General features: G+C 48.2%; 1 protein-coding gene across 3 annotated transcripts in view; it reads right to left on the bottom strand.

Moving 5' to 3' along the window:
• LOC146809210 (putative methyltransferase DDB_G0268948) overlaps nt 1-26,779 on the bottom strand; it is a 530,358-nt gene that overhangs the window by 283,925 nt on the left and 219,654 nt on the right. For all 3 annotated transcript variants that reach the window (XM_085616026.1, XM_085616027.1, XM_085616028.1), the window contains exon 3: nt 15,947-16,057. In XM_085616026.1, coding sequence (XP_085472152.1) covers nt 15,947-16,057 — 111 coding nt within the window. The remainder of the gene's footprint in view (nt 1-15,946; nt 16,058-26,779) is intronic.

The raw sequence follows: 26,779 nt of genomic DNA on the forward strand, positions 1-26,779 counted from the left end.
GGTCAGTTGATGGTGTAGCCTTGGCAGGCAGCCTCAATGCCAAGCAGCAAACTGACTGCAGAAAACCCCTCAGCCAGTTCAGACATATGTTTTCTCTGACTCCAAATCAGACTACCTGGTGCACTCATGAAGTGGACACTGGGGACAGTCTGCCTGTGAAGAATAAGATCTACAGGCAACCTGACCATGTCAGGGACTGTATAAGGACAGAAGTCCAAAAGATGTTGGATTTTGGAGTTATTGAACCCTCAGATAGCCCTTGAGCTAGTCCAGTAGTCCTGCTACCTAAACCTCACACGAAAGACGGCAAGTGAGAGATGAGGTTTTGTGTGGATTACAGGGGTCTTAATTAGGGGTGGACGGAATTTGCGAAATTAACTTTTGCAACTTATCGCAAAAATGTTTAAAATTATCGCAAACAAGCGGAAATATCGCGAAGATGCGGAAGTTTTTTGCCGGCATGTTCGCGAGATTTTCTGCATGGTTGCGGGCCGCCAACTTACCCAAGTGGTTGCTTGCGGGCGCGGCCATCTTGTTTTGAGTTGTTTTGCGGTGCATGACCGCGAGAAGAAAGACGTGATCGCGCGACGCATGACGTCACTGCGGGCGCAAACTGTCGCGAGACAGCGCAAATGGCTAAAAACAATACAACATCTCATGGAGAACGCGACCGGATCAAGAAAACTTGTCGGCGAACGCAGGGATTCAGGTAAGGTGATCGCGCGCGCGCGAGAATGTATTATTTTACAGCGCGAGCAAGAAACAAATTATCGACAAGCTGCGGAAACCGGAATTATTCACATTTTCGCGCTCTCCGCGGAACGCGAAAATGTCAAATTATCGCAATTTCCGCGAATGGAACAAAAGTTTCGGCCTAGTCTTAATGCAGTAACTAGGACTGATGCCCCTCCCATTCCCAGCGCAGATGAGCTAATAGATACTTTGGCCTCAGCCAAGTTTCTAAGCACATTTGACCTGACAACTGGCTACTGGCAGATCAGACTAGCAGATGATGCAAAGCCAAAGACAGCATGTTCTACCCCTAGTGGCCACTATCAATTTGTGGTAATGCCCTTTGGTTTGAAGAATGCACCTGCCACTTTCCAAAGGTTGGTGAATCAAGTCCTTACAGGCCTGGAAGACTATAGTGCAGCATATATCTAGATGATATTGCTGTCTTTAGCTCCAACTGGGAAGATCACCTGGTCCACCTGAGGAATGTTTTGGAGACCCTGTAAAAAGCAGGCCTAACTATGAAGGCTACTAAGTGCCAGATAGGGCAGAGTCAGGTTGTGTACCTGGGCCACCTGGTAGGTGGAGGCTAGGATCAAACATTGCAGAGCAAAATCGAGACCATAATGGACTGGGTTGCTCCCACTACCCAGACTCAGGTGAGAGCCTTCTTAGGCCTGACTGGGTATTACAGAAGATTTGTCAAGGGGTATGGATCAATAGTGACATCTCTGAATGACTTAACCTCTAAGAAAATGCCCAAAAAGGCTCAGTGGACAGTTAGCTGTCAAAAGGCTTTTGATGACCTGAAGCAGGCCATGTGCACTGCTCCAATTCTGCAAAGTCCTTACTACTCCAAAAAGTTAATTAGCCAAACAGATGCATCTGAGTTGGGGGTAGGGGCTGTACTGTCACAGTTGAATGATGAAGGTTAGGATTAACCAGTAGCTTTCATGAGCAGAAGGTTGACCCCCAGAGAGAAACATTGGTCAGCCATTGAGAGGGAGCCCTTTGTTGTGGTTTGGGCTCTGAAGAAGTTGAGACCATACTTGTTTGGTACTTACTTAATTGTTAAGATAGATCATACGCCCCTCTTATGGCTAAAACAGATGAAGGGTAAAAACCCCAAGCTTATCAGGTAGTCCATTTCCCTACAGGGGATGGATTATACAGTGGAACATAGACCTGGGAGTAACCATGCCAATGCAGATGGACTCTCCAGATATTTCCACTTAGAACATGAAGACTCAACTGGTCAAGATTAGTTTAATGTCCCTGCGTTTGGGGTGGTTATGTAGGAGAGTAGGATCTGCTTCACATGTTTACCCCCACTTTTTGCTGGTGTTTCACTGTTTTTCGACTTTAGCCTGGATGAGACCCTGCTATTCAGGTCCCCAGCATAGCGGCTTCCTCTCTAAATTGATTGCATGTACTTTAGGTACACCACAGATTGGATCATGAGGTACCCTTGTGAGTCCCTAGTATATGATACACTATGTACCCAGGGCATAGGTACCCCAGAGGCCTACCAGGGGCTGAAGCATGTATTATGCCACCCCTGGAAAGCCACCCAAAATGACACCACAGGTCTGCTACTGCAGCCTGGGTAAGGTGGTGCATGCACCCCTTACTGTGATATAGGTTACCTATATCACTATTTATATACACACATATAAACATTTAAGTCACTCCGATGGCAGGCCTTATCCATCCTGAAGGCAGAGTGCTTGGTTCTTATGTGAGAGGGTGCCCCTGCATGAGCAGTGCCCCTCTGCAGCGTTCGGAGACCTTTCTCTGATGCTGTTTGTAGTGCAGCCTGACCATATACTCTTAAGTGCATTATAACCTCGCGGCAAATGCTAACTTTGGGATGGCTGCACAGAAACATGTCGTGTTTGGTGTCAAACACTTTGGAATCATATCCCCCCGCCAGTTCTGGAGGTGGGGGTAAAATTCCACCCTTCTAGAGGGAGAGACGTATCCACTGGTATACCCGGTAGAAACTTAACAGAGCCCTGGCATCACAAAATGGATGCTGCAGCCACAGACACGTCTGGCCTCCTGCTGCTGAACGAAACTCTGGCAGGAGAGGCCTGGACTATAGGTTTCCTGTCACAGGGAGGTGTAACCACCTCCCAGACAGGCTTATGTGTATTGGGGCTGGGTGGGAGCACTCTCTGAGTGCTTTGAAGTCCTGCACTGGGGGCACATTTGGTGTCCCTGTGCATAGTCCAGCTCAAACCGGTTCAGGGGCTTTCAGCCCATGCTCTGGTGCGAAACTGGACAAAGGAAATGGGTGTAGCCACCCCTCTTTCCAAACCCTCCCATAGGTTTGTCCCCAGAGCTAGTCCAACCCCTTACTTAGGTATAAGTAAGGAACCTCTGTATCAAGAACTTTAGATATCCCTGTACGAAACTCTGAAGCTGAATCCTGGAACTTCGATGCTCTACTCAAGACTACAGGACTGAAGAAATCTCCCTTGTGGTCAAGGAGTGACTCCCCTGCTTGGCAGGCACCAACGAAGCAATTTGTGGGTCTGCATTTCCGAAGTCCCTCTCTCCGGACTCCGAAGTATTTGCAGCCCAGGAAGAGGATTTCCAGACATCTCAGCTAAGCTGGCTACTCTGCATAAAATATACAGCTGTGAGATCCTCACAAAATATGGGAAACAACAGGACTAGCTACTGCCATTTTCTGTGTCCTTCACCACTGAAGAAAGCTTATGGTTCCTAATAGGGCTTTTGGCTTTCAGAACTGGAAACATTTATAGACATCAAACTTATCGTTTATAAGAGGAGTGACCACATGGACGTTTACGCCCAGGTATAAAAACCCATCTTACAACCATGGGGAGAATTGGGCTGGGGTGGATACCATTTTGAATCTATTGAAAGCAACCTCATGACAGATGCTTGGATGACCTAGGACCCCCAACATTGAAACCACATTTGCCTACTCCCCTGACCTCTGTATGACCAATGAGGATACCTTCCTTTAACTGCATGCCTGTCTGTCAAACTACACTGCTGTTAGGTTGTATCATAATCCACCACCTATTCTTAGCTGGAGAGCCCTACACTGCAATAGGGGTTTCATCTGCCCCATACAGATTGGATGGTTGAGGTTTTGAAATGTACCTATGCTACATGTACAATTATTGTTATCTACTGTATTGATTAATGTGTGTGACATGCCTAAAACACCAATAAATTAATATGTTTTTTAAAATACTGTGATCATAACTTTTAGGGTAGATTAAACAAATCTTCACACCCCTGTGGGCTTGAATACGAGTTTTATTCCAATATGGCTGGTAACAGGAATTAGCAACCACACAGTCCAAAATAGCAGCCTTGAAACAATGACTAAACAGGTGAGTTTTGACAAAAATTGTTGAATCCCATAGTAATTACTCAGAATTGGAGCAAGGTCTAGCTTGTAATCCATGATAATGCCACCTCCAGTGATACCCAGGTGCCCAGTATCAGGTTTTCATAGTGGGTAAAGTAATACAGCAGTTACCAAGGACCTCATCATTTTAAACTAAAAGTACCAGCCTTTCATGCAATTTCTGCTAGCAATGGTAGTGAGAGGAAAAATATTTTCAGCTGGTTAATAACTATCAAGGTTTTTTGCGATAGTCAACGTGGCAAGATGAGATTGCAGGCTTTGTGATATAGAATTGGCAGTCTTGTAAGACATATAACATTTGTGGATGGAGGGAAATAACAGTAGAAGACTGATGAGGAGAGGGATATCAGGAAAGCCACCTTTGTGAATCAAGCCCACTGTGTATATTACAGTCTTACAGAAATATAGTAAACCAGTTTGACAGATTCTAGTGGTAAGCCTGGAAACAGACTACGGAATAACAGGGGTTCTTGACACCAATCACACTGGGAAAAATGTCAATGGAGGTAACATCCTGTGGCACAGTGTCCTACACGCTAAGTTGAATTAGGTGTATTGGAGATACACAGTGACACAGATACACATAGCGGATACAGCATAAAGTCTGGAACTAAACACTCAGATGGATATATGGGTAGACATGATGCAGATTACATTTCACAGGGGTACTGGGAAGATATTCCAAAAGTGGGTTAAGGGGTGCTGTCAGGACTTTATTACATAGAAGAAATGAGGATGAACCTGCCACTGAGGTGGTATGCCACAGCTGGAACACACTCTAACACAGAGGCTCTGGTCTATGTACTCAAATACTATGTTATGTGTTAGTCAGAACTGAACATTAGACTCCTGAGCCCAAATAGAGTATGATAGCAGTTGCTGGGAATTAATTTAAAAATATAGTATTCATCAATTGAAGCTACCGCTGGATGTTCCAGAGTCCAAAGATGATTTGGAAGCATCTTTCTGGGCACTTGGACAAAGTCACTGAGAGGAGTGGTAGTATTTGAGGAACCGAAGTAGTAAGTGGACCATTGAGACTAACTGCTAAGGTTCCGATTGTCCCTTTTTGTTAGGGTTTCATTCTGAACGCTCTCTGCAAGTCATTACGTTGAATTGAGCATGGGTGTTCATAAAATGAAAACATGCTGGTGGTTAAAATTAAAATGCCTCAGTCTCTGATTGGTCATTACCAATACTCCATATGTTTCTTTTCCTCTATGTGCAGCAATAAAGGTGGTCCGTGTACTGCAGCAGGCTGCGAACACAGGCAACAACGTAATATGCAAGCACATGTAGTGTGCAAGCTACCAAAATTAGTGGCATAGTAAGGGTGCCACGGGCCCCACAATACAAAGCAGAAAAAAATGCCTCTGCATCTATGGGTTGGTGTTAAAAGACACCCACTTGCATTAGCTTGCAGTAAGAACACAAATTGTCCCAATTATATTGACATGTGCCTGTTTAGAGATGCTGATCCAGATATACTTTGCACTGAATTTGCATAACAAGTGGGACACCAGCTCAGCAAAGTGTTCAATCAATCAATCAATCACTGCATTTGTAAAGCGTGCTACATACCCGAGAGGGTCTTAAGTCACTGTGGAGGGGGGTTGCTACTGCTCGAAGAGCCAGGTCTGGAGGAGTCTTCTGAAGGCCAGCAGGTCCTGGGTCTGTCGTAGGATGGTGGGGAGAGTGTTCTAGGTCTTGGCGGCGAGGTAGGAGAAGGATCTGCCGCCGGCGGTGGTTTTTCGGATGCGAGGGACTGTGGCGAGGGCGAGGTTGGCTGAGCGGAGGCTTCGGGTGGGGGTGTGGAAGCTGAGTCGGTTGTTGAGGTAGGTGGGTCCGGTGTTGTGCAGTGCTTTGTCTGCATGGATCAGGAGCTTGAAGGTGATCCTTTTGTTGATGGGGAGCCAGTGCAGGCCTCTCAGGTGGAGTGTGATGTGGCTGGGGCGGGGGACGTCGAGGATGAGTCGGGCCGAGGCGTTCTGGATGCGTTGGAGTCGTCTCAGGAGCTTGTTTGTAGTTCCTGAGTAGAGGGCGTTCCCGTAGTCGAGTCTGTTGGTGATGAGGGCCTGGGTAACGGTTTTTCCCGTGTCGAGGGGGATCCATTTGAAAATTCTGCGGAGCATACGGAGAGTGTTGAAGCGGGACGCGGAGACGGTGTTGACTTGCCTGGTCATGGAGAGAGTGGAGTCGAGGATGACCCCCAGGTTGCGTGCGTGATCCGTGGGTTCCGGGGCTGTGCCTAGTGACGTGGGCCACCAAGAGTCATCCCAGGCTGATGGGGTGGGTCCGGGAATGAGGACCTCTGTCTTTTCTCAGTTCAGCTTCAGTCTGCTGTCCTTCATCCAGTCGGCTACGGCCTTCATTCCTCTGTGGAGGTTAGCTTTGGCGGTGTGGGGATCTTCGGTGAGGGATATGATCGGCTGGGTGTCGTTGGCGTAGGAGATGATGTTGAGGTTGTGTTGTCGTGCGACGTGGGCGAGGGGGGCCATGTAGATATTGAACAGCGTCGGGCTGAGGGAGGATCCCTGTGTGATGCCTCAGATGATCTCTGTGGTTTTGGAGCGGAAGGGTGGGAGGCGGACGCTCTGGGTTCTGCCGGAGAGGAAGGATGTGGTCCAGGCCAGGGCCTTCTCTTGGATACCGGCGTCATGGAGGCGTGCTGATAGGGTGCGGTGGCAGACCGTGTCAAAGGCTGCTGATAGGTCCAGGAGGATGAGGGCGGCTGTTTCTCCTTTGTCCATCAGGTTCCGGATTTCGTCAGTGGCGGCGATGAGGGCAGTCTCGGTGCTGTGGTTGCTGCGAAAACCGGATTGGGAAGGGTCCAGGATGTTGTTAACTTCAAGGTAGCGGGTCAGCTGTTTGTTGACAATCTTCTCGGTCACTTTTACCGGGAAAGGGAGCAGGGAGATGGGCCGGAAGTTCTTGAGGTCCTTGGGGTCCGCCTTGGGCTTCTTCAGAAGGGCGGTGATCTCGGCGTGCTTCCAGCTTTCTGGGAAGGTTGCTGTCTCGAAGGAACAGTTGATTGTTTTCCGGAGGTGGGGCGCGATGGTTGCGCTGGCTTTGTTGAAGACGTGGTGAGGGCAGGGGTCCGATGGGGATCCAGAGTGGATGGAGTTCATGGTTTTGATGGTGTCTTCGTCGCTGATGCTGGACCAGACGGTCAGGCGACTGGTGCGAGTGGTAGTCGCAGGGGTGGTGGACTCAGTGGTGGGTGCGGGGGGGTCGGAGTTGAAGCTGTCGTGGATGTTGGTGATCTTGCGGTGGAAGAAGGTGGCCAGGGAGTCGCACAGGTCTTGAGATGGCGGGATGTCGTTGGTGTTGGAGCTGGGTTTGGAGAGTTCTTTCACGATGCTGAAGAGCTCTTTGGTGTTGTGTGCGTTGTTGTCTAGGCGGTCCTTGAAGGCAGTCTTCTTGGCGGTCCTGATGAGTTGGTGGTGTCTGCGGGGGGCGCTCTTGAGGGCTGTGGGGTTGTCTGGTGTTCGGTCGTAGAGGCATTTCTTCTCCAGCTTCCGACAGTGTTGTGATAGGATTTACTGTCAAAATCAAATCATGATTTGTGTGGGAAAGTTAACCTCAGTAATGTAAAGTGGTTGTTTGCCCTACCTTGTAAACCTTTGCATCACTGAGGCATACTATGTATGGTACATAGGTGTTTTTATGCAACCACACATGGGTTTTGAGAAAAATCCCTATCTACTAACATTTATAGACAGGGATTTGAGCTTAAAAATTATGTTTCCTTGAGGAATGCGTAATAGTGAAGCAACTTTTAAAAGTATGCATAGTTTTAATAGTACAGTAGGACAAAAGTATTTTTTCATTTTGCTGTATCAAATGTACAACAGCAAGTATTTAATAGAAAAGGCATGAATAGAAACATATCCAATAGATCAGTAAACATTATGGTAAAAAGATGGCAATTCAATTAAGAAGTCAATTTGATCAAAGGTAAATAATGCAGAGAGTTATCCTACCAAACAATACAAAATATAAAATCAACTCCCTGGGTCGAGCACATGCACTTTTATAGGCAATCTATAAAGCCATAATCTTTTCTATCTAGAGATCCTCCTACTACTGATAGGATACCTCCCAATCCAAAAGGCTCCTATGCCCCTTCAGATTCTATTTCTTTCCCTTAGCCTCGTAAAGTGCCTTTTTCTAGTTTCAAAATGGATAAAAAGATCCCCTTCCATTGATGAAATGGGGTGGACAGCTGACCCAACCAGGTAGAGGCAGCATATAGTCTAAAGACTGCCATTGCAATAAAAATGTATTCAACCCCCGTCCCTCTGGATGCATTGTCCATACTCAGCATCATAGCTTGGATGATACTCTTTAAAGGATTTCATTTGAAAATAGTGCAATTTCAGCCCTAGATACATTAAGGCAGGGGCATGTGCAAAACATATGAACCAGATCTGCAATTGGCTCTTGGCACTGTGGTCATCCGGTACCAGCATTCCCCCCCCCAACTGGCTATCCTACCATGGGTGGCATATAGAGCAAAGATCATCTTATAATGCGCTCGCCATGTTTAAGGATTCCAGAAAGCAGGAGCTTTCCACCTCCACTCTTACCCACCTCTTGCTGTCATGCTTTTCTAAATCATATGGAAGCCCTTCGATGAGGCAGCCATATATTTGTGATATTGAATACCCCATCCCCTCGTCAGGATTTTCAGTATGGCCACCTTAGCAAGACCCACAATGGCCCACCACCATTCTCAACAGAAAGTCCCTAAGCTGTAAATACTTTAAAAAATCATGTACGCCAATGCTAAAGCTAGTTTGAATTTCTGCAAAGGATGCCATGTGTTTGCCTGAGAGCAAATCTCTTAGCCTACCTAAACTGCCTTGTTCCCATTTCGAGATGCATACATCATGAAATATTCAAGATAATTGACTATTCAGAAACAGAGGTGTATAAAGACTAGTCCTCCCTACCCCCAGCTTCCTCATAATCCACTTCCAATTCCTAAAGGCCGCTGTCATGATCTAAAATCGATTTTTTTTTAATAATACCTAGGTTCAAATATTTTCAGCAGACAACCTTCAACAGCAGTCCCCATTTTGAATTCAAAAATTGATGGAACATACCCCTCTTCAGGCTCCACAACCTACTCTATTAGCAAAAAGAGGGTAGAGATGTTGCAAGGCTGAAGCTAAATAGTATAGTTTAAAATTCGACAGTGCCCCCCCTTTCTCTGATGAGGAACAAATTCCTATTGGATCTCCTGAAGAAAGAATGTCTTAGAGGATATTTTTGGGGCTGGAAGGACCCGCTTCCAGTACAACACCTATGCTCACGCCCTTGGACTAAGGTCAGAGCCACTGGAAGTATGCAAATCTGGAGCAGTATGCCTTTTACTCCTAGCTACGTATTTGCCACCTGTCACCTGATCCATCATCTGCTGTATAATCTGCAGATTTTTCTCCAGAAATGTTTTCTAGCACAAATATATCAATCATTGTCAAAACCGCATTGCGGCGAAGTAGAAAACCCTTCATAAAGGTTGACTGGTCACTTTTAGGTTGCTAATCACTGTATTTAGGTGTTGATAGTGCTTATGAGGTTAGACATTTGCCCAGACTGTGTTAGCATGTGTCAAAATGACAAAATATTAAAATAATACAATCAAAAAAGGGCACCTTTTCTTTCGGCATAATTCAACCTTGATACATAATTTGGTGCTCTAGTGCCTCATAATGCCAGCGGCCCTGACTATTGGTGCAAGGTAGAGGATGCGACCCAAGAAATTAACAGGAACAGCTGGGCAAAGTGTTGGCTGTGGACTTTAAGAGCCCATTTAAAAGCTGAGCCTTGAAAGTATGTGGTTTGAAAAATTAAAACATGTAAGCGTTTCACCTCAGTCTAGGCCACTGGAATAATGGGATCTGTTTCAAAATCCATCATCTGCTGGATAATCTGCAGATTTTAGCAAAAATAAAATGGTTTCTAGCTCAAACTGCTCAAAAGTTACAAACAAATGTGGAAACTGGACCAGGAAGTAGTAGAGTGCTTTACCTGAGTGTTAGAAATGGGGGTCTCTAGTTGGCAGAGGTAGGTACCTTTGACCAAGTAGGGGCCAAGACTTCTAGTCAGGGTAAGGGGGCTACACTCCTAAAATAACCCCTGCTCACCCCCTTGGTTGCTTGGCAGGAGCAGGCAGGCTTATCTCAGAGGCAGTGTGTAAAGCATTTGTGAACACATACAGTAACACGGGGAAAACACTACAGATGGACACTTCACCAGTTTAGAAAAATAAGTAATGTTTATCTAGATTTAACACAAGACCAAACAACAAAAATCCACAATACAGTATTAAAAAATATGACTTTCAAATGGTAGAAATAGCTTAGATCATTGTAGAGGGTAAATGCGACACTTTACTCTCAAAGTACTTTGGATGCGTAACGCAATATAAACAAAAGGGTCGCAGAGAAGATGATGCGTCAGTTCCTTGCTTCGGGGGAGGTGATGCATCGGTTCCTTACTGCAGCGCAGGGGAGGTGATGCGTTGGTTCCTTAACGGAGAGGAGGGGATGCATCGGTTTCTTACTGCATCATGGTTACGATGTGATAAGATGGCGCCTCGATGCGATGCGACAATTCGGTGCGATGCGACAAGATGGCGTCTTTGATGCAATGCGGAAACTTGGATACGATGTGTGTATGCCCGACGGCCGCGCGGCGAAAACGGTAGTTTCTAGAGCCGCGACAGGCCCTGCGACGAGCTTCTCCGGTGATGCGACGGCAACCTCTGTGTCGGCGGCATGCTTCTCCGGCGATGCGACACACTTCTTTGGTGTTGCGACGGCAAACGGCTGTCACGGCGGCACATTTCATCGCCGATGCGACGGCATCAGCTGCAGTGGCGACACGCTTCTTCCTCGTTGCGTAGCGCTTCCAGCAGTCTCTTGAGAATTTCCAGCAAGGAAATTCAGGGGAGCTGGTGGTGAAGTCTTTGTGTCCCTGGTACTTCAGAACAGGAGGCAAGCTCAGCTTCAAGCCCTTGGAGAGCTTCCTCAAGATGATAAAGTACACACAAAGTTTCTTTTCTCCTCTTAGAAATAAGTAACTACTGCAGGCCAACCCCAAATAGTAACCAATGCTGGGGCAGTCTCCTCCTTCAGCTTCCTTGGTTTCTCTCTTTGGCAAAGGTTCGTCTTGATTCCCGGAAGTGACCCTCTTTTTAAACACACAATTTCTGTGTTCTCTGAAGGCAGAGATTGTCTGTACCCAGCCCAAGCCAGTTATGTCCTCCTTGGTGCATCCTCCTGGCAGGAGGTGGAGACAGCATTGTTGAAAGCAGACCTGGTCCAGGTAGCTGAAAATAAATTGCCCCCTACTCTCTATTCAATGTAGGCTCAGGCAAGTGAAAGGAAATCTCCCCCCCTACTCTCTAGTCAACCCAGGTCCTATTCAGCCCAAACCTTACTCATCAGACTGCTGGAGCCAAAGCCCTCTCCAGCCCCCTGTCACTCATAAACCAGACACGTAATACATAAACCTAGCAGAGGCATACTGGATGGTTAGGCAAGAAAATACGTACTTTCTAAAAGTGGTATTTTCAAACAAAGAATGGTAAAATCACCCACACTAAAAGATGTATTTTAACATTCCAAGCTCAGGCATACTGAACTTGTTTTTCAACCTGGTTCCCTGGGTCAGTAAGGATTATAAGATGTTATAATCAAACTGCCCATTCTAGCCGATGGGAACAGGTATCCTTGCAATAGTGAAAAATTAGATTGGCTGTAATTCACTATCAGGACATGCCAAACACACCAGGGCATGTCCTACCTCTCTCATACAATGCACCCTGCCCACAGGTGTACCTTGGGCCTACCTTAGGCATGACAAATACAAAAACAAGAGTTGATGGACAGAATGCAGAACAATGTTGTACATTCACCCCAGTACAGAGATCTGGGCCTAAATCCATCGCTTTTTTGCTTACCATGCCATTCCAGTTTGAACCTAGCCATATGCAAATCAGTCTTGACCCTGTGCCTCATGGGAACAGTCCAGCCCAAACTGCCAAGCCAGGTCCTCCCTGGACTGGAAACAAGCATCCTAGGAACGGTTTCGGGGTTTCACCCCTCTTCAGCCAGGATAGCTTGATTCCAGTGGCATGGAGAGCACGGGACCCACGTCTGGGCATACCCATACCGCTAGGGGTGACAAATACAAAAACAAGAGTTGATGGACAGAATGCAGAACAATGTCATACACTCACCCCAGTACAGAGATCTGGGCCTAAATCCATCATTTTGTTTGCTCACCATGCCATTCCAGTTTGAACCTAGCCATATGCAAATCAGTCTTGACCCTGTGCCTCATGGGAACAGTCCAGCCCGAACTGCCAAGCCAGGTCCTCCCAGGACTGGAAACAAGCATCCTAGGACCGGTTTCGGGGTTGCACCCCTCTTCAGCCAGGACAGCTCGATTCCAGGACCATGGAGAGCACGGGACCCACGTCTGGGCATACCCGTACCGCTCGGGGTGACAAATACAAAAACAAGAGTTGATGTACAGAATGCAGAACAATGTCATACATTCACCCCAGTACAGAGATCTGGGCCTAAATCCATTGTTTTTTTGCTCACCATGCCATTCCAGTTTGAACCTAGCCATATGCAAATCAGTCTTGACCCTGTGCCTCATGGGAATAGTCCAGCCCGAACTGCCAATCCAGGTCCTCCCTGGACTGGAAACAAGCATCCTAGGACCGGTTTCGGGGTTTCACCCCTCTTCAGCCAGGATAGCTTGATTCCAGTGGCATGGAGAGCACGGGACCCACATCTGGGCATACCCGTACCACTCGGGGTGACAAATACAAAAACAAGAGTTGATGGACAGAATGCAGAACAATGTCATACATTCACCCCAGTACATAGATCTGGGCCTAAATCCATTGTTTTTTTGGTCAGCATGCCATTCCAGTTTGAACCTAGCCATACGCAAATCAGTCTTGACCCTGTGCCTCATGGCAACAGTCCAGCTCAAACTGCCAAGCCAGGTCCTCCCTGGACTGGAAACAAGCATCCTAGGACCGGTTTCGGGGTTTCACCCCTCTTCAGCCAGGATAGCTTGATTCCAGCGGTCCCAGGATGGTTGTTTCCGGTCCAAGGAAGGCATGGCTTGGCAGTTCGGGCTGGACTGTTCCCATAAGGCAGAGGGTCAGACTGATTTGCATATGGCCATGTCTGAACTGGGGTGGTGGAGAGAGCTAAAGAATGATGATGGATTAAACCCAGATCAGTTGACTGGGGGTGAGTGCTTGATTTGCTCAAACGCTCCGTCCATCATCCACTTTGGTATCGCTTTGTTTGCCCTAAGTTGGCAGGGTATGCCCAGACGTGGGTCCATTGCTCACTTTGCCACTGGATTCAAGATAACCTGGTTGATGAGTGTTATGAGCCCGAAACCGGTTCCAGGATGCTTGTTTCCGGTTCAGGGAAGACATGGCGTAGCAGTTCGGGCTGGACTGTTCCCATGAGGGACAGGGTCAGACTGATTTGTATATGGCCATGTCTGAACTGGGGTGGTGGAGTGAGCTAAAGAATGATGATGGATTAAACCCAGATCAGTTGACTGGGGGTGAGTGTTTGATTTGCTCAAACGCTCCGTCCATCATCCCCTTCGGTATTGCTTTGTTTGCCCTAAGTTGGCAGGGTATGCCCAGACGTGGGTCCCTTGCTCACTTTGCCACTGGATTCAAGATAGCTTGGCTGGTGAGGGTTATGAACCCGAAACCGGTCCCAGGATGCTTGTTTCCGGTCCAGGGAAGACATGGCTTGGCAGTTCGGGCTGGACTGTTCCCATGAGGCACAGGGTCAGACAGATTTGCATATGGCCATGTCTGATCTGGTTTGGTGGAGTGAGCTAAAGAATGATGATGGATTAAACCCAGATCAGTTGACTGGGGGTGAGTGTTTGATTTGCTCAAACGCTCCGTTCATCATCCCCTTTGGTATCGCTTTACCTTAGGGATGACTAACAAGTAGAAAAGGGAAGGTTAAGGGACTGGCAAGTGGGTGCACTTGCTAAGTCGACATGGCAGTCCCAGACTGCACACAGGCTCTACAATGGCAGGCATGAGCTATATTTTACAAGCTGCTTCTGTGGGTGGCACAATCAGTGCTGCAAGCCCACCAGCTGCATTTGACTTACAGGTCCTGCGCACTCGTGCTGCACTGTACTAGGGTCGGACAAGTAAATCAAATAAGCCAATCATGGAGTCACTAATCCATTACAACAATTTACAACAGGGAGCACTTGCACTTTGGCACTGAACAGCAGTGGCAAAGTGCCCAAAGCATTTAGACTAGCAAAAACATAGCAAAAACATAGGAGGCAACTGCGTAAGAATGTAATGGAGACCCACGCCAATGGTGCCAGGTTTAACACTGAGCATCATCACTGCAACCTGTTTCCCAAGTTCCAAAGTCAACATACTCACCCTCCTATTACAGTGTGAAAAGCAATCAGACACATGTCTATTTCACACTGCCTACTGTTGCCTCTTTACTGCAGCCTCTTGAAACACTATGATCTCAAATCAGAGAAACAGCGCCTTTCTGACATATTTGCACGGCCTCCTGGTGCACATCCTGACATTAACAGACACAAGGGGAGTGTTCAAGCCTCCCTTTCATGTCTTTAGTCATGGGAGCAGTAAGTGAGTTCACAGAGAGAGTCTGGGTGCTAGATGAAGCAAGGTTGCTAGTGCGCTCTAGCGCGCAGTCTACAGCACACATGCTTAGCCATGATAGCCACCTTACTTAGGATATCATGGCTAAGTCAGGAAAATACCAGATGTAAAAAGCAGCGTTAACCGCGGTTAGCGCTGCTTTGTTTATCGCTAACAGGGTTAACGATATCCTTGATAATAGGAGAAATGTTGCTTCGCGACATTTTCTCCTATTATTTTACTCTGGAACGCCCCCTTTGCAAGGGGAAGCGTAGAGTAAAAGGGTGCTAACATGCAAATTTGCGTGTTAGCACCCTGTTGCTGATAGGGCGCTAGTTTTATCTCAGCTTTTTTGGCTTTTAAAGCCAAAAAAGCAGAGATAAGGTCCTTGTTGATATGCCCCCAAGCAAGTACACGTAATATATTTGTCCATAGCCAGGACCTTTATCTACAGAATTCCACCAAAGAGCATAAATGAGAAGAGATTTCTTGCAAGAAAATGGCATTCTTTTTCTATTCGTAATAAAATAAAGATTTCTCTATATAATGAGATATATTTCTTGAATATCAACCTAAACACAATAAAAATGACATAGGTAATTTTAATATTTTTTTTATAATATCGTATGTTTTAATAACTCAATTTAAATTCCATTTTTTAATAATCACGACATTTATCACATGAAAGAAAAATATGGGAACAGTATCTACACATTTCTACTACGATATTTTAAACAAAAAATCTATTTTTAAATACTACCAACAACAAATTTGACATATTTAGCAATTTAAATTTCTATGAAATTCTTTGTAACGCTATATATTTAAACATTTAGATGGTAAGAGCTGTATGACTGTCGGAGATTCCGCCAGGGGGGCCTCAGTGAGAGGATTGGGGTCTTGGATACATTCTGGATTAGCAGGAGTCTAGGGCATAAAATCTAAACACAGGATACCCGGTACTCTCAGCTGGGCACCCCCTACAGGGATAATGGCTGTACACAATGCATAGGACATTCCCGTCTCCACAGTTCTAAATCATCTATGGTATGAATTTGCACATGCTTTGGCTTTTTATATCTAAATGTTCTTACCTTCTTTTCTAGGTAAGAGAGGATCAAACTGATCACTTCCACAGGTTCCCGGATCATGTATTTTTGATAGAGAGATGCATGTTTCTTTGTTTGAAAATATTGACAAGTCATCTGCAGTTCAAAGAGAAAAAAGCAATTTAAAAACCATTAGGTCTTGCCCTTTTGGGCACATACAAGAAATAGTCTTTGGCTGAGCTCTGTGCTTAACTGATGCTGCTTTAGAGTAGATCTTTGCTCTGTTTAGCTGTGTTGGGCTACATTGGTTTCAGGAAGTTCAGTCCATAACTTAGCAGTACAACAACCTCCTGAATCAATGCTCTACGTGCTGACAATAAAACATCTAAAGCGTCCTTAATAATCAGAAAAGGCTCTCTTTTCAAGAGTTAAGCATACTGATTTCATGTCTCTGGATCAAAGTCGAATAGACTGCCACCTTTTGAGACTAAATATCCCTTCGCTGTGGCCAGCACCGATGTTCAGACACAACTGATCTGAATATTATAGACAGTAAATTCCAGCTAGGGCAATCAGGATCAACAAAACTACCTGGAGTTAAAATGTGTGAAAAACGGTTGCATCAGTGGAAGGCATAATGCAGATTCAACATCCTTTACAAAAACAATGCATTCCAAATTACTTCTCTAGAGAAAACTCTATTGAGCAAAACTGGACACAAAGTTGAATGTCCGTTGTGGTGAAAAGATGAATATCCAGATTTCTCAATACACATACATCATGCCGAGCAGAGTACCCGCATGATTCTTGAGTGTTACCCTGCTCAGGTAGTCTGCTGTTTTGTTCTTCTCCTCATGGGAAGCTGCTGACATCCTATTTTCCGAGGATATGGTCCAGTGCAATAGACCTAGGACTTCAAACCAAACAAAAGTGGTCAGAACCCACAGTCTTTGCTGGTTGTAGCACATGCTCATTAAGATATACATCTTTCTGTATAAGATATCCCACAGGACTAGGCAGGGGGGCCCCCTTTCTCCTCTCCTGTTCGCCCTGGAAATCGAGCCCCTCGCAGAAAGGATCCGCCAGGGAGGTGACGGGATTGGTTTGTCTATGGGAGGGTGGTTGCATCACATCTCTTTATACACTGACGACTTGCTGAAATACTTGACAGAAGCAGCCACTGGCACCTCCACGTCCATGCAAATCCTGGATGACTTTGTGCTTCTCTCGGGCCTTCGGGTCAACAAAGCTAAGACATATCTGTTCGCAATAGCAGCACCGTTGCACAGATCAGAGGCATTGATGGCCGACATACTCTGGACTCAGAGTACATTTTAATACCCAGGCATACACATCTTCCACTCCTTGGATGATTTGAAGGAAGGGAACCTGGGCAGGGCGTTGTGGTCGCTGCGTTCCTGTGTACATTTTTGGCGCACATTGCAACTACCCATTATGGCCCAGATCACTCTATCTAAAATGGTAATGCTGCCTCTGCTATTGTATTTCTTTGTTAATCTCCCGGTCCTTATGCCAAGCAGCTGGTTCCGCCCCTTGAATGCCTTTCTAGGAGACTTGGTGTGGGGTGTCTCTTGAAATGCTACAACGCCCTATGTTGGAAGGGGGGTTAGGACTCGGAGTACCGAACTTTGAACTTTAAATGCTCGCTGCTCAGCTTCAGTGGCTAGCGCAATGGCGAGAGAGTGAACGAGGAGGGTACGTGCTTATCGTATCCGGAGTCCCATCCCCAAGCTACTAATCCAAGTAATGCCCACCCCTTATTGTTCACTGTTGCAGCGCACAGCCTTCCAAACTTGGAGGCGGTGCCAAAGTAAGGAGCGGCGATCCACCAGGTACACCCCCATTTTGCCCCTCGTGGGGTTACCGCATGGAGACCCCCAAGTTATAATCACGAGCAAGCAATTGGCTTGTTGGTCAGCTGTAGGGTTGGACAATGCTGGAGATTGCTACCTGGACAAAGTCCTGCTCCCATTTGAAGAGCTGATCAAGGACTGTGGACTTCCCCCACGACAATTTGTACAATATAAGGACCTGACGCGCATGTGTGTGCAGTTATGGAACAAAGCGAGGGAAGAACCGGAGATGCACCTGTACTACATGCCTTATTCAGCCTTGGTACAGCAGGCCATCTAGTGAAATGGCTATATACCACGCTGCAAGCAACGTCCGTGGGTCCCGAGTGGGTTAAGGGCAAAGTGGAACAGAGTCGGGGCAGAGAACTTACAGATTCAGAATGGCACAGAGTCTTGCATTATCCCAAAAAGATCTCCCGCAATACACATTTAAAATACATACAATTCAAATATACAAGCATGTCCTACATGACACCTCACCTCCTTAATGTGACTTATGGGGGGGGGAAGCCCGACAATGCTCCAGATGCATGCATGCAGATGCAGACTTTGGCCACATGACATGGGATTGCTGCGGTCGGCATCCCTTCTGGTAGGCATTCCTGGGCAAGCTTAGTGTGGTGTTGGGCAGGGTGCTGGCCCACACAGTGCAGACTTGTTTACTGGATCTCTTCCCTAGGCCACCAAAGCGCAAAGTTAGGAATAGGCTGATAGATGTCACACTGGGCCTTGCTAATTGCAGAATAGCAATGGAATGGAGGTCTCCAAGGGGGCCTCAGTTCGAAACTTGGAATGGGGATGTCATCAGGTGGGCTGGGGCAGAAGGTAAAGTTCTCAGCTGGGACCAAGGGACTGTGGAAGCACCCAGTAGCTGAACAATGGAGAGAGGCACTGGTGGCATGGGAGACACCTGTGGATACTGATAGCGAGGAGGCAGGGCCGGAACTGGGGGCCTGTCCTGGGGGTGCTAGGCGTGGCAGTCCAGTGCGGTCCCCAGAGGGCCCTGAGTGTTGAACCAAGTGATAGTAGATTATGGGTGCTCGTCAGGTAGAGTTCTGACGATCAGGCGAGGGAAACATGGCATTAATGGGGAGCCCTTGCCACCCCCCCTTCAGATTCACTTGTGTTCTTTTCGCACTGTGACTCCTCCCTCAGGTGGTTCTGTCAATTCCTATTCAGCCCTCTCCTCTGTACAAGTTTCATTTTATTTTTCATTTTGTTTCCCTTTTGGGTATTGTTGAACCTGGCCCTTTTGGCAGGTACACCCCTAAAGGTTTTGCATTTATCCTGGCCTTTTTTCCCATGTAGTGTTAGTAGTTTTTGGCCTCTAGGCACTTTAGCAATGTGTCCCAGTGTAAAGTGCGTGCGCTCTGTGTTACATTTAGTGAGACTGGCCTGCCCTCCCATATGAATGCATGGGGGATGTGTGTGTCCATGGTAGTTCCTGATGTGAGAGGAGTGCAGGAGAGAGTTTGGTATGTGCGAACTCGTGAGAATAAATGCTGCGCAATGGTGTACGCAGATTTATTGTGACTGGTGGAGAAGTGCCACTTCTAGAAGTTGGCATTTCTGTGTGCTGTGTGATGTGAATTGCCTGTCTGGCTTGTGATTGACAGGAGCTGAGAGGGCTGGGGAATTCCAGGAGCCAGGATGAGTCTGCCCGGTGGTGAATACAGAGATGTGCATGTAGATGGGAGGGAGGAGTTGCACCTGGGACCTAAATGGGGCTGGGCCTTCCCTTCACAATGCTGGCTCCACCTCCTGTGGTGCGTCTGATGTCCCTGGCCTGTCCTGTGAATAGAGAGGGAAGCTGAGCAAAACAAAGTGCTCCTGAACCAGTTGTATCTGATTCTCCCCTTGCCCTACAGTTGCAGAACAAAGGAAAATTCTGTATAAAAGAAGGGGCTATGACCCCATGAAAATGTTCTTGTTTGTGGACTTGAATCTACCAGGGGCGTGCTGCTGCTGGGGCTAAGGGGAAGGCTTGCCTCCCTGGGCCCTGCCCTGCCCCTGGATACCTGGAGGACTTCTTTTTGGGGACCCTTCTGCCCTGCATTGCCCCTTGATCCCTAAAGGAACTCTTGCTGGACTTGCTCTTTTCTTTTTAGGAGGGACTGTCTTTCTGCAGCTAGTGCCTAGTGCCTCGTGAGTGCTACGATTTATTTTAATTATCCCTCAGAGGAGCACGAGGGCTCCGCAATGCTGAGCTGCCCTTCAAGGAGAGGGAATCCCCAGTGTAGCGCGACCCGGAAGTCAGGCAAGCCTTGCCTGGGATTTTGGCGGGCCCTGTTGCCGCCGGAGAAGAGGTAGTCCGATGATGTGATGCGGGGCTCCCATGTGGAAGGGAGAGCCACGCGTAATTCCAGAGGAGTCCCGGGTCCCAGGAGGGGGCCCAGGTGAAAATGGCAAAGCCCTTCAGATAGAGGCAGCATGGTGACCGTGGTGGAGGGGGCCCGAGGCACATTGTCGGTGCCTGCCCCCGCCGCATTAGAGGAGAGCAGCGAGACATCCTCCGTGCAGAGTCCGGGGTCCCAGGAGGGGGCCCGGGTGAAGAGGAGCCGGCAAGGAAAATAGGAGAACTCCCACCCACAGGCGAGAGAGAGAGAGCCCGGTGAGTGGGATGGCAGAGGGGAGGTGAGATCGAGGCACCGGTGCCTATCTTCTGAGCGGCCCCACCTGGCAGCGGGCCACTCCAACGGGGGAATATATCTGTTTTAGAGCCTTGATGGCATCAATGTGAGGGCATAGAGGTGCCCAGGCCCCATAGCCGCATTTCGCCCTGCTGCCCCACTCGCAGAGGGCAGCTGCACCTCATGGGAATGTTTATTTTTTAGAGCCTGCGTGACTCCATCGGGGGCATATTTTATTTAAAGCGCCTGTGCGCTCCACAGTGCTTTGGGGCAAGTTCTTTTTCTTTATTGGCGCATAGTTATTTCAGGAGCCCGTGCGCTCCATGGAGACATGTTTGTTTTCAGAGCCAGATGGCTCCAACGTGGGACACATTGGTTTCAAGGGCCATTGAGAGCCCATGCCTCATATTTAACTTTCCCAGCTGCCCAGCAAGTAGTGGGCAGCTGCAACGTTTAGGCCTGAGCAGCTTGCGAACCCTTGACTTTCGCTGCCTAACAGCAGCCCTGACTCTTTGGACATGGGGCATTGGAGCCCCTTTTGGGATGGCCAGTGGACAGGGGGATTGATAGGTTTATAGGGCGCCAGGCCCTACAGTGATTTTGGGTGCTAGAAAATGTGATTCCTGTAGGATGATTTACGCACCTGTGTTGATACCTCTAAATGTGTTTTATGATTATGAGGTTGGTTCGCATTTTATGGTTTATGCTAGTGAGAGTTCTTCCCTAATGTAGTTATACTTAGGAGGATAGGCTCCAATGCGTTTAGACTGGTGAGATGGTTGCCTCATGTGTTTATGATGGGGAGGTTGGTGCAGAAGGTAATTCGCGCCTGGTGTGATGCTGTGCATAATGTAGTTTATGTTACAGGCAGATGCTAAGTACAGTGATTACCAATACTCACTGGTTGTGTTCTATGTTTATGATAAGTTCTACATTTAGTAAGTTCACTTTGTGATGGTACTGACAGTGGTCCAGTGGGCCCTGTCAGATGTAAATAATCCCTTGTAGGGGGGCGCTAGAGGGCGCACTGCGGGATGGCTGGCTGAGAAAGGCAGCTCCGCCGGGCGGAAGCTAATTAGCGGACTTTCGCCCCCTTAAAACACCCCAACAGCGGCGAAAACAACAAATATGGCAATCGGAAACCTCAGCGCTTAAGTGATTGCAGCTGCGAGGCAGAAACAGCGGCGTAAAAGGACATTGTCGGCCAAAAGTGGACGAGGACCCGAGAGCCACTACAAAATGGCCGCGCTCGCCGCTCAGGACTGCCGCCGCCTCTGAAAGTCTAACAACCGGCCCACTGATACCCGGACCCACTGTGGTACCAGAAGCGGAGCGCCGACATCGACGCACCGGTGTAGTCTGGAGGTGAGCCCTAGTGCACGAGAAAAGTGCTTGAAAACAACGTGCGTTCCAGCGACCGCAAGATGGCGGAGGAGCTGGATCGCAAACCCGAGGTCCCGAGAGGAAGGGCGGCACGAGCGAGTGAGGCGAGATGACCACCGCAGTCTCAGGATCGGGAGACACACGGCAAGTGGCTGATGGCGGGATACGGCATGGGCAGCAAACGAGAGTGCGCCTACTAAAAACGACTGGGTGGAGGCTTCGGCTGCGAGGGAGAAAAAGGCGCGAAAACAGTGTTGCTGAGAGGGCAGTCCAGGCAAACGGGTAGTGCACGTCCCGTCCCGGCTGAAGCCTTAACCAATAGCGCAGATTAGCTAGAAGCTAAAACAACGGCCCCGGACTGGAGCGCGACCATCACCTCGTGGCACTGAGGGAGGCACTTACTTGCATCACAGGAGAAACGGCACAGCAGCGGACCTAGGAGCCTCCATATTCAGATCGGTAAGCGCAAGGGTGTAAAGGCGCATGGAACCTGGGAAGGCTGCTTAAGCCAGTGCTGACAGGGATAAGTGTAGCGCTACAACTGCCAACAACCGACAGATGGCTGATGAGTAAACCCACTACCTTGCTGAGACCCCGAACACCTGCCCGCCGTACCACAGCCGTGACGATAGCCCAGAAACACGCTAGCCCGCACACCCAGAGCCCCCGGACACAAGTGGCCGACATGGGTAAACCGGACAAGCAACAGTCCAAGCTACAGTTCGAGACCAGAAAGCAAGGAAAGAATAACGCGACCACCCCAGACACTGAGGGTGACCGAGAGACGACTGAAGGCACGGGAATGGAGACTGTCCTGAAGGCGATCCAGCAGAGCCTACAAGAAATGAACAACAAACTGGATAACGTGATGCTGAGGGTCGACAACATGGCGGCAAAGATTGAGAAGCACGATGGACGGCTGACGGAAGCGGAGCAAAGGATCTCAAAAGCAGAAGACGACTCCAGGGCTGCGTTGAAAACGTGCAGTGGTCAGGATAAAGCGCTAGAGACTCTGCGAGCGAAGGTGGAGGACCAGGAAGCTAGGTCCAGGAGGAATAACGTACGCATTTCTGGCCTGCCAGAGTCCACAAACACTGGTAAGATGGAGACCTATGTGGAAACACTGCTAAAAGAGGTCTTCGGAGCTGACAAACTCTCATCTGTCTTCCTTGTTGAGCGGGCTCATAGATCACTGGCACCGACACCTAAACCGGGAGCAGCCCCACGCATGATAATAGCAAGGTTGTTGAACTACAGAGACAGGGATACAGTACTCAGGTTGGCCAGGGAAATGGGCAAAATCACGCATCAAGGAAATAACCTGGAATTTTACCCAGACCACACTATGGCGGTACAGATGGCACGCAAGGAGTTTGCCCCGATGAAGAAAAAATTACGAGATATGAGGCTAGAGTATGCAATGCTCTACCCAGCAAAACTCAAGGTCATGTCAGCGGGTAAGCCGGTAATACTCCCAACAGTGCAGGCGGCGCAGGAATACGTCAAGAAACTGGGAAAGCGGAGGGAATCACAGGAAAGGATCGATCGAACCAGCGACGTAGAATAACTCTTAGGCACACTGGACCACAAGCGAAGACAATGGTAAAAACTACTGTACACCCAGCTGTGGATGTATATCGGCTGCCGAATGCCAAAAGGCGGACTGCGATCAGTACGCCATTGAGCGCCCAGTAAGACGACGGGCGGCCCTGTTCTCCCACTGCATGCGGGAATGAGGGCCAATGACAAACCCCGTGCATGGAGCAGCTGATCGGTTGCACCGGAGGTGTCACCTCTCGCAGTGAGTACAGTGAAATCCAGCTGAGAGAGACAGCAGAAACTGAAGCGTGCAAGTGTAATGCGAGGTGCTGAACACTCAGGACACGGCAAACTTGCGAATCGGCAGCTAGGTCGAAGGGTGCGGTTGCGGACTTGCATGGGGTGAGGGAGGGGACGGAAGGGAACATGCAAGCTATTCAATATTAATGCACTAAGCTTCTGTCCACATCCACCACGTGGATGGAGATGTGTGAACCTGGCGACACCCCCAGGAGGGTGCGCCCCACTTCAAGTCTAACTATACTAAAGTTACTGTTAAGGTTAATTCAGGGATGGCTTTGGCAAAGTTTGGGTGCTAAAGTGGGTGGGGGGAGGGCGGGTAACTTAGACTCTAACCGACTGCAGCCTCTGTGTCTGAGAAGCATGGCGAACTCCTTAGTCATGTACTATCATGTATATAATGTTTGCAATCAACGAATGCCGTTGTCACGTTCCAATACTGTAAGGTATAAAACTATGCACACACGGTATGGAACGCTGATTAAACGTCTGAAGTGGATAATCCATCACCCAATACATACACATGTCGCGTAGGGACTCGCTGAAATTACTCACTTGGAATGTGAGGGGTCTGGGCAACCCAAAGAAAATTAGGCGACTGTTTGCTTATTTTGATAGATTGCGAATTAACATCGTTTTCTTGCAGGTAACGCATTTAGAACGAAACGGCACTTCCAAACTGGGGGCTAAATGGGCTGAATCGGTAACTCACTCTAGCTACTCATCTTACTCCAGGGGAGTGAGCATACTGATTAGGAAGGGTACGGGCTTTGAAATTACCGACATTCACAGATACACAGCTGGGCGGAGCGTGGTAATAGCTGGCAAGATTAGAAGGCAACAGATTCTATTAGTGAACACATATGGCCCTAATGTGGATGACCCGGGGTTTTTTAGCAAGGTATGGCACACCATCACGGACATGCAGGCGCCTCACGTAATATGGGGAGGGGACTTCAATGTCACGATGCAAGACGCTCTTGATAGAACAGCACACACTGCGGAACAACATGGGAATGCCAGGACACTGTTGCGGGACGCCATGGAAGACCTACATATGGTAGATTTGTGGAGGGCACGTAACCCAGGGGTGACGACAGCGACACATATAAACGCGGCGAACAACAGTTGGTCCAGGATAGATTACTGGCTGGGCACACAAGATGTACTCTCATGGGTGTTAGATGTTGTACACTTACCCCGAACAATATCGGACCACAGTCCGGTACTTTTGGAAGTAGATATCCCACACTACGACCCACCACCCTTCACCTGGCGATTTAACGCAGCGGCACTGAGAGACCCAGTATACGTTACTACAATACATGAGGCAATAGGGGATTACTTTGATCTTAACGGCCCAACAACGGAAGACCCGGGTTTGTTATGGGAGGCCTTTAAGGCTACAATCTGGGGAGTCTGTCTCAGTACAACCTCAGGCATCCTCAGAGATATCAGACGGCAACTGCACACACGTGAACAGGCCATTCAAACACTGGAACAGTCATACACCCAGACGGGAGACACCAAAATTTTGGGGGATATCCAGGTGCTATTGACGGAGCATGCTAAATTTGCAACTGACGAGCTACAATATGTAACTAAACGAGCTACTGCGAGACGGTATGGGGAAGGAGGTAGACCCGGCAGGGAACTGGCCGCAAAGATATGCTCACCACAAAATATCACGTCCATAACTACCAGCACCGGGGAGGTGGTCACGGACACCAAGGGTATACTGCGAGAATTTATGAACACATATGGCACACTATACAAGGCACACCCCTCACCGTCACAGGCTGAATTATTGAAGTACATGGAGGATATAGAGATGGCGTGGCTAGCTGATGGACATAGGAAATACTTAGAACGCCCCATAACTGTAGAAGAAGTCACAGACACCATTAGACGCTTACCTAACAACAAAGCGCCGGGGCCGGATGGCTTTGTAGCGGAATTTTATAAGGCGTACGCTGACTTACTCGCCCCGCACTTAGTACACTTGTACGGGGCGGCACATGAGGCCCAGACACTGCCGGCGTCTCTGAGGGAAGCCTTGCTCATTGCATTGCTGAAACCGGGCAAAGAAGTAGATAAATGTGACTCACACCGTCCCCTATCATTGTTAAATGTAGACACCAAAATCATAGCTAGTCTGCTGGCAGACAGGCTAAAGCCGCTTATGCCGATGTTGATCAGGCCTGATCAGTCGGGATTTATCCCAGACAGGGCCACCACACACAACACCCGCACACTGTTCGCATTAGCGCATTATCTGGCTCCGGAAACGAAAGCTGTGGCAGTGCTACTAGACGCTGCTAAAGCGTTCGACACTATTGGCTGGCCCTTTATCCACGCAGTACTGGTGCGCATGGGATTCCCGTGGATATTTGAGAGATGGATAGCAATGCTCTACACAAACTTGACGGCACGCATCAGAGTAAACAGATACATATCAGAACCCATACAAATATGCAGAGGAACTCGGCAAGGGTGCCCACTCTCGCCGATGCTTTTCGCTTTAGTGCTGGAGCCACTAGCCTGCAAAATCCGGCAACATTACCATCACTCAGCGATTCAAATGCCCTCCCGACCCATACATATCTCACTATACGCGGATGACATGGTGTTATACGTTAAACACCCTGAACAACACCTAAATCCGCTCCTGAGAGAGTATATAAAATTCGGTCACCAAGCAGGATTACAGATAAACTGGGATAAATCCCTTTTACTGGCGCTAACAGACAGCACACAACCGACCAAATTGGACTATCCATTAGAGTGGCAAGAGGAACCCACAAAATATCTGGGAATATGGTTCCACAGAGACCCTGAATTGGTCATTAGGACGAACTACGGGCGGACGATAGCAGCCCTGGAAGACAAAGTTAAAAAATGGAACAGACTTCCACTTTCACTGGCGGACAGGGCTGCGATAGTAAAAATGGTACTTCTACCGAAATTCCTATATTTATTTAACAATATCCTAATAAAACCTCCCGCTGCTGTCTTCCGCAATATCAAGACGCTAGTCCTTAGTTTACTGTGGGCGGGCAAACAGGCGAGGATGGAACTGCGCACCATGACATTGCCATATGCTAGGGGGGGGTTCAAAGTACCAGACTTCTACTTATATTACTTATGCGCTC

This window comes from Triturus cristatus, chromosome 7 (assembly GCF_964204655.1).
Source record: "Triturus cristatus chromosome 7, aTriCri1.1, whole genome shotgun sequence".
NCBI lineage: Eukaryota > Metazoa > Chordata > Amphibia > Caudata > Salamandridae > Triturus > Triturus cristatus.